This window comes from Rhagoletis zephyria, unplaced genomic scaffold (genome assembly GCF_001687245.7).
Source record: "Rhagoletis zephyria isolate East Lansing unplaced genomic scaffold, Rhagoletis_zephyria_1.1 Rzeph_scaffold_08361, whole genome shotgun sequence".
In the NCBI taxonomy this organism is placed as follows: Eukaryota; Metazoa; Arthropoda; class Insecta; order Diptera; family Tephritidae; genus Rhagoletis; species Rhagoletis zephyria.
In genome coordinates, this window is record NW_016165441.1 from 9,194 (window position 1) to 18,345 (window position 9,152).

General features: G+C 37.3%; 1 protein-coding gene across 1 annotated transcript in view; it reads right to left on the reverse strand.

The window, feature by feature from the left end:
- Window positions 1-9,152, reverse strand: part of LOC108374990 (SEC23-interacting protein-like) — a 13,945-nt gene continuing 4,793 nt past the window's right edge. The window contains exons 2-9 of the mRNA XM_017631055.1: window positions 7,622-7,742; window positions 5,087-5,412; window positions 4,853-5,003; window positions 4,020-4,438; window positions 3,242-3,404; window positions 2,817-3,163; window positions 2,439-2,722; window positions 1-696 (exon numbers count right to left, since the gene is read on the reverse strand). Of these exons, the coding sequence (XP_017486544.1) occupies window positions 543-696; window positions 2,439-2,722; window positions 2,817-3,163; window positions 3,242-3,404; window positions 4,020-4,438; window positions 4,853-5,003; window positions 5,087-5,412; window positions 7,622-7,742 (1,965 nt within the window). The 3' untranslated portion in view covers window positions 1-542. The remainder of the gene's footprint in view (window positions 697-2,438; window positions 2,723-2,816; window positions 3,164-3,241; window positions 3,405-4,019; window positions 4,439-4,852; window positions 5,004-5,086; window positions 5,413-7,621; window positions 7,743-9,152) is intronic.

The following is a 9,152-nucleotide window of genomic DNA, read 5'->3' on the forward strand; positions in this document are numbered from 1 at the left end:
TGTATATATTTTATTAAATCAAAGCAAAATTTGCATTAATACAAAGATCTGTGTTAGTAATCATAAAATAAAAATCTTAAACATTACACAAATTATGGATTCGTTAATAAAAATTTGTTTTAATCTGTTAAGAGTTTTTCCATTATATAATAAGACTCAAATTCATACACATCATACAATAGACGCAGTGCACAAACATATATGTTGAATACATATTTCCAGGCGTACATATAAACATTTATGATAAAGCGAAGCTTGTGTGCTGAATTATAGCAATGGCGACTTTAACAACTAAGGTGCCTGCTTTTAAACTATCAGGACTCGAATCGTCACGTACGATATCGTATTACTCGTCACGTAAAAACACCTTTTTCGGATTATCGTATGTGAACGTATCACGTAATTTTCTTTCGTATGGTTGTCGATCCGTGAACGGTTGTTACGATTCGAGCCCAGGACTCACTTCTATACTATCAAATAAATACAGAGAAAAATTGCTTTCAATTCAGGATACATATCTATGTACATATATACGCAGGTTATCAACGTTTCTCATTGATGGGTGATAGCGTGTTGCTATTTTGTGAGCTGGGCCGCTCTATGGTCATTGTCTGCTGTGGCACTTGGCTATCCGGACTAATGCCCAGTCCTGTGTAAATTTCTTTCATTACAAAGAGTATCGTGTCTTCAGATTCCCTGCAATGATAAGTACGAAAAGGTAATAGCACATTTAGATATACTTGTAATTGTACTTGTAAATAATAATAATATAAGCGTCGATGACCCTGATAATAGACCTCAAAAGCTGCAATTTATATACAGACACTTGTTTCCTATCTTTTGTTGTTTTACAGATAAATGTGGTTTTAAGTGGTCTTCAACGTTACATTTTTTGGAAGTCACGTTATATGCGTGCATATAATGTAGCACGTGCGGAAAACTTAGCGAATCCTGAAAAGTTAAAAATTAAACTAAAGTATTTTTTAATAAAAATCAGGGTTCAAATAAACTATAAAAATATTAACTTTTGGATAATACTGCACTATGCGTTCTTTAACGTTACTTACTATACTTGACTATATTCTCAATTTTGATCGCATGCGAGGCACAAGGAAAATGAACGCGCACCGCATATATTGGATGTCAATTGGCACTTGTTTTTAGATGCTTTAAGATCTAAATATATTTTACAACAATTTTGAATCGCTACATCTCAGAAATGGTAATTCTTAGGAAAACAAATTTATACTAGGCAACACTGATTTTGGTGCGGCAAATGTTAAAGCGGTTTTTGATAGACTTTTTTGTGTGCTGATTACGAATCCGTAAGTAGAAAGTTTCCATCAGCTCCAGATTTTGAAAAAATTAAGTCAAACTGTCAAAAAATCGCGTTTTTTGCAACATTTCAGAAGCTCTAGTAAAGAAACAAAAGGTAAGTAGTACCTTCCACGTAGGCTTAAATTAAAGTTAGCACCTTGACCTGATGGCCACTTTTAGTTATTTATTGAGCAATAAAAAAAAGACTGGAAAATGCCGACCAAGGCAATGGAGCAATAACTGCTCTGGATCCTTCTTCTCCGGGCGGGCATTGATTTCAACCCCGGACTAAAACATACTTCTGCTGCGTTTGCCAGAGACGACTAGCTTTGTGGCCCCCTGCTGCTCTACCCGCAAATGGCACGTATTCAAAGCATCGAATAACACAGGGATATAGAAGTTTGGTTCAACATGCAGAAACTTTTATTTTTGTAAACTTGTGTTATTATTTTGTTATCAACATTAGGAGAAATATGCCTGCAAAAAGTGGCCAGCTAGATAGCTCCAGAGCCAAGTTATTTAAATTTTTGTATGAACCTAATCCCTTTTCTGTTCCAATGAATTATAAAATTATTGAACTGAATAGATATCACTCCACCTAACAATATTAGTAATCTAGACCATCAGGGGTGCTTCATCGAAGAAGGTTGTGGATCGAAGTCTGTGGATCCATGATATCCGTGTCAAGTAAACTGCATCAAACAATCGCTGTTACAAATTTTTTTCGTTTTTCGTACCAAATGTATTTAATTTTACTTGGCTAAACAGTTAAAAAAAAAATTAATAAATTTTCACAATCAACATTTGCGCGGCAACCAAAATATGCAGTTGCCAATATAGCAATTCAGTTGTAAGCTTTCCGTTGCCAGTTACCATCTGTAATACAATTTCAGCCACGGGCAATGCAACTGAAGTTCGGTTGCCATCCGTAATCGACCCATTAGCTTCGGGCACGAAAAAGTTTCTTACTTTTATGAGAGTATTTTGTACTTACACACATTTGCCCAGAAAAAAAAAAAAAACTGTATACTGCAATAGTTTTGTTATTGCTTAGATGAAGTCAAGTGTACATTTGTGCAGCGGTTTAACATACAAATAAATAACCGAAATCGTTAACTTACCAATAACAAACATGCGCGCCCATGGCGAATATGTACTCGTTGATGAATTCCAATGGTGCTTCTTGTAAAACATAATCGATGCGCTTGGAGTCATTCAATTTACCCAAAGGAAAATCTATTTCAACCAAATCGGAATCAGATTGCGACGTTGACACTGAATCGGAACGTGTACGAGGCGGTTCTGTGTTCGCTTGCGTGGAGCCAGCATCCGGCTCACTGGATAAACTAGGCTGCACTGCTGCTTGCTTTTGTTGTTTCTCTGCTTCTATTTGCATACTTAAAACCTAAAGATTACGTTTGAAGAACGAAATAATGTTTAATAATGTGGTGCATAATATGCTTATCACTCATGTATAACCGATCCACATACATACATACCTTATCAACTTCCTTTGACATGTTCTCCTCCGCATCGCGGCTGGTTCGCGTCGAGCCTCCCAAAAAATTAACACTTTCCAACGTATTTTTGAATGTATCCAAGAACCGTTGTTTCAAGTCAGCACCCACACGAGTCATTGTCTCTTTCAACTCCAAATGCATACGTTTACGTCCCTTGTGATGTGGTATCAGTACTGGTCGCACATTGCTCAAATCCGGATTAACCAGCGCTTCGATGCGATAAGCGACTGGATCGAAGGGATGGAATATGTTGTAAAAGCCCGAACAAGTAGGCAGGCGAAAGTCAAGGCCAAGCTTATCAATGCCGCGAATGGTGACAAACATGCCTTTTGAAAAGGAAAATATATGAGTTTAATAGCGTTGGTAAACAACAGCGCAGATTACTGAAAATGGGATACACTCACCGATTGGCGAACCCAATGCGAAAACTTTTTTCGGTTCAAAATTAAGCTGTGGATAATGTATGAATGGCTGACCAGTCCCAGCGTGGCCCATTGTATAGCTTGTAACGCTCAGATCGTCATTGCTGACGTCCATGGGGCTTGTGCCGAGCTGATCGGGATTCTCCTGCAAACCCAAGGAAAAAATAAAAATAAATAAGTAAATAAAGTAGAGCGCCACGCACGGAATAGAAACTTCCCTCGATTCTTTTTTTTTTATTCGTTTCGTACTGCAGAAATTTGTACATTACATTCTGATTCAATGCCTGTGCTTATTTCGAAAATTTTAATTTAAATATGGCTCATTCCACGGTGACGGGTGTGACATTTCAACCTACATTTTAAGGCTTAATTCTTAAATTATAATATAAAATCTTTAAAGCATTTGAGCATCGAGCGCACCTCTCCGCATTCGTTTTCTTATACTTTTAAGTTATTTTTACTGATGAAGAAAAAAGTAGGAAGAAACTAGCGGTGCATCGAATTTTTGTGAAAAGGCTGAGAAAAGAAGATTAAAATTTGGCAGCGCTCACTCAGGGTGGAATAAGTGAAGCCTTCTTTCGAGAAAAGCAAACATGGCCTTTTTTTAATGTGAAAATACTTTTTCGATTCAAAATTTTCAAATCGCTAATATGAAAACCCCGAAAATTATGCTGTTTGAAAAAATCATGTTACTTGTTTCTTTGTGTAGTAAATTTAACCTTATTTGACAAGTGGTGAACCCAAGTGTATGAGTACTTACTAAATTCTGTTCCTCGGTTTCCTTCGGCGCTTTTTGGTGACAAAGTAAATCGAAAAGTATCAACGAGCCCAAACTATGCCCTGCCACTGAGACACCGCCATTGAATTCTGGATGACGTTCGCGGTATTTATTGTACACTTCGTTCATAGACGCAGCCACTGTGTTCATAATCTTTTGACAATATTTAGGACTGGTGTAAAAGAGCACATCCAACAGTGTATCGTTGGTGAAATTTCGTAATTTCGGTATTGACTCCAATGTTATTGAACGCAGTTTTTCATCAATGCCCATTTCCTCTGAATGTAAGTGGCTATGCCATGAAATAGGCAGCACTTCGACGCGGCCTACAAGTCCCATCTCAGTTGAATTTTTGTAGTGTGACTGAACCAAAGCCTGTGCAATGTTGCGAAAGTCGTCAACTGAATGTGGAGATAGTAAATATTAATTGGCATTTAAATGCAATTTTTGAACCTAGAAATGTTTTGCAATTACGGCTTAATATGGCTTTCCCAATTACTATCGCAATCCATTCACACGGACACATTCTTAATTCGATTTGACAGTTATTTGTCTCTGTGTTATATGGTATCTTCTTTTTGATACACAATGTGAGTTATTGTTAAAAATTTATAAATTTCCATATTAAATTGGTGATGTATGTACATACTATTTATTAACGTTACTTTTAGTACTAAGAAAAATTTCCGATAAAACTTAGGGAAGGCTGCAATTTGCTCGTAATTCGTATGGTAATTGGAGCGCGAATTATGAACGAGAGAGCAATTGGGGTGCCGTGGGAAAGCTGTATAACTATTGCTTCGTACTAAACTAACCAACTTCATCGACGCTGCGCATTTTCAAATCGCATGCCGAACCAATGCCATGTACCATCAGCAGTAAATGATCGACGCGCTCCGATTCACCCTGTTCAATTGTGAATTCGTCAAGGTCACGCTTAACCACACGAGGTCGTGTTGTTGTTTGCTACATTAAATAGTTATTTGAATTTATATTCGTTTTATATTAAGATTAACCTCGAAGATACATATATGTATGTATGTACTTACTGAAGTACCGCCCCAAGCGTCGGTAGACTGTTGCTGCTGAAAATGTACAATAACGGTGGGTCCATGGAATGTCACCTGCTCATGCATAGACAAAACGATCTTCTTATGCCATTCTCCGCTATCAAATGCCTGTTTATACTCGGATTCAAGTAGATCAGCGATTGACTCTTCATAAGGCACCATTTTGGAGTCGGTGCCTTTATAGAACCATGAGCAACGTCTGACCTCTATGGGAGCACATTCCCAGTAAACAGCCGTTTTGGTACGCTCCTTTATATTTACATCATAGCGGCCACCCTCGACGGCGACAATATTCGGAGAATTGGCTGCAAGTACAAATTATAACATACATACATAAACGACCTACAGTATTGTAACTATTCATGTGAACAGCTGAGAGGATAGACAGACGGCACCGTTGACCCGAATCAACTCATTCATTTGAAATTAATTACCTCAGGAATTAACTGCCAGCTGTTGTCTATTCAATAGACTCTATTGTATAAGCAAGCAAACAAAGCAAGCGAGAGCTGCGTACCACATTTTCGTAGTACTCAGGTTCGATTTTTATACCCGAGCGCAGTTGTGTTCGTTCACATAGCTGTTGTTTGTAACAGCTTAAAGGAACCGAGATAGATATAGACAATGAAAAGATATACCGATTAAGCCCCGGTTGTCCGTCCGTCCGATGACTCGAGTAAAAATTGAGATATCTTAAGGAAAGTTGGAAGATGTATTTCTTTCGAGCTAAGTTTGCAGAAATACGAAACCTGCGATATTTTAGTAACTATTCAAGCTGGGAATAAGAATGTGTGTGTGAGTTTGTGAGTAAATTTTAAAATTAAAATGCTTGAAAACGTCAAAAATACTAAGAGTATCTCTCAGCGGTTCTACCCCACCAAACAATTTTTGTTGCCAGCAATAAGAAAACGTCTCGCCCTCGGAAACAAATTTATTGCCGGTAATATTGCCATAGTATCGATTTCCTATTACTAGTCGCTCTAAAACGTACGCCGAAGGCAACTCGACTGGGCGAGTCGTTATCTTATTACCTGAATGCGTAATTTTCTTATCGTTTCAGGCAAGGTGTATTGAAGAAGGTGGGATTGACAACCCAGGTAGGCTCTCTTTTAAGGTACCAAAAAATATAAACAAAAATATAAACAAGCGATTCAAAATTCATAAACAATTTTTTCAATTTAACTTTATAGGGTGGTTCATGATACAATAATTATTAGAAAGTAGTTTCACTTCAATATTTTTGACATAAACCGTGTCTGTGACAAACACGCATGTGGCCACTGCCATGATATAGAACTTGGGGATTTTCGCATGTAAACATGTAAAGATTTATAAATTTCATAATTGATCACTTCATTTTTAATATACATATGTATACGTATTTAATACATACATTCTTGCCACTGCTATTCACATGAATAAAAATCATAAAAATGAAAATGTAACGGCAATATTTCTTGTTTAAAATGTTTTAGATCCATCGCACACCACGGACTTTATCGGCCCCCGATTTAGTTGGGCTCGCTAGTCGCTTTCCATTGCACCACAACTAATTGGTCGGTGCGATTAAGTTGGTGTAGTGTGCGAACCTCCATACATCTTCATGTACATATTTCAAGCGGGCCCTACTATTTAAATAGGCGGCCGATAAATTCTGTGCTGTGCGGTGGCCCTTATGTGTAGCTGCAACCTTACATCTATTCCGTGTGTTGCAATATCCATGGAAGTAGCAGTTAATATTTTCTTAATTTTTTATGAAGAAAATTATTTAAAAATATTAGAAAATTCCTCTACTTATATGTTTGGCTTTCCTTTGTTATATTTTTCCAACGCCAAAAGCTGGATTTTTTTTGAAAAAGTTGGTAAAACAAAAAATACGAGACACGTTTTCTGTCAGATAGCTAACATGGTGGATAATAAGAAGAAATGAAACTACCTTCTAAAAATTTAATGTATCATGGGGTGGTTCTTCTGAGAGCAATGCCAAATTCAAACACACTTTGTTGAATACATTTTGGTTTCAGGCGATGTTTGAAATAATTTGTGTCGCCAATTTGTTGCCATTGACGATTGTTGCTCATTTCTCCTGTTTTGCGTGGTGGGACCTTACTATATTTTTTATCATGGTACAAACCACATACTCGTACGTACACGTAGTAGTCACATATCTATAGAAATTATGAAAGAAAGTCTGAACGTACTTGATTTATGTGAAGTAATTGGATCGAAACAAAGTAATTTATGCTGCAGTATGAACATACGCTTGTAGTAGAAGAAACTTATTGCTGGCACCCTTGTTTTGTTTGCTTTTAGAATGAAAAAACATACATACATATACCCTTTCTTACGTTTTTTCTTCATTACATAACACAAGTGTAAAACGTAGCAAGAAATAGACACAAAGAAGTGCAACTGACTCAAAGAATTACGCTGGTCATTTGACTGTCTGCGTAACTCGACCCACGACCCACGACCCAATGTTGTCGCCTGTCTATGCTATATAACACAACTTACCACCCATAGATAACGTGGTTTCTAACAAAGCAGAATCATAGTGACTAAATGGTGTCCACACGAACTTGTTGCTACCCGTCGGCCGCTTGTAAAACCAATGCTTGACTGCGGGCGAATAGGGCTGAAAAGTAAAAAAAAAACAAAAATAATAATAATAATGCGATGAAATTTAGTAATAAGATATAAAAATTAATGTTTTTCTTTGGTGCGAGCATCACTTGAAAACGGCTGGACCTATTACGCGAATTGTCTTAATAGTTCATTGTAATCTATGTACAGTGTGACCTGTATATGTTCATACAAAAACAAAGGAGTTTTTATTAATCAAAGCTGGATTTGGAAAAGTGCAAATTGTTACCAATTATAAGTTGAAGGTTAAAGATTTGGTTTAAAAGGCAGTTACTCTATTATATGGCCATTGTTTTCCACAAAACGTTAAGTCTTTTTTTCAAAACTGTTGCATGCGGCACGCACCACGCCCATCGGTATAGATACTGTCCTATAAGTCGAGGATGGCTGTTTTAAAATTCATAAAGGTTTTGAGTTTGTAAACTTTAAGTTCCTACATATTATTATATGTATGTATAAATGTATGTATACAAGTACTTGAAATACTTCGCAGTTACGTATGTACATTAGACTGATTAAAAAAAATCGACTAATTTTTCTTTTAACCTTCATTACCTTCAGAGGGATGTTAAAAGATGCCTGTTAAATGCGCAACCCTTAATATTAAGTTTAAAAGGTCGCGCATCGCGGATCACAATTTTCCATATAAATGACTTAGAAAAAAATTGTTTTCAACTTTGGAATTGGTTTTCTCGTCTTTGAATTATCGGACTGAGTGCGGTACATATTTTTGCAGGAAATTAGAAGTCCTACATGAAACTTCCCATATCATTTTTTGATAAACCTACTGGTTTAACGGTTATTCAAACTTAAAGATAATTTACATATGTCATTATTACAGTTTTTTCTCCTAGGTCAAATAATTAAATTTATTTTCAACTATCCAGGTTAGGTTAGGTTAGGAGCGCGTGTGTGCAGAGCACGGACTTGGAAAAATTAATATTGGAGGCTGAATTTTCCGACGATGGTTCCAAAGATCCCTTCCTTGCCCACCCTGGCAATGAAGTCTCCAAGCACGATTTTGATATCATGACGGGGGCAGCGCTCGTACGTGCGCTCCAAGCGCTCATAGAAGAGATCCTTGGATGCCTCATCCTCCTCTCCGGTCGGGCATGGGCGCAGATGAGCGAATGTTGAAGAATTTCGCTTTGATGCGGATTGTGGCTAGACGCTCGTCCATCGGGGTGGTGGTAACGACGGTACTCGGCGACGGAGTCTCGACACTGGTAATCGATGCAGGTCAAGACGAATACATATAAGGTGGTAGCGATTCAACAAATGCAACAATTACTTATATTTTAGTTTTGCGCTTAGCGGACCATTTGCAAATTTCAGCTATTCTCCCCGAATGAAAAAGGGCGACAGAAAATACAAACACTCTCACGTTTTCACTCCCTCACTA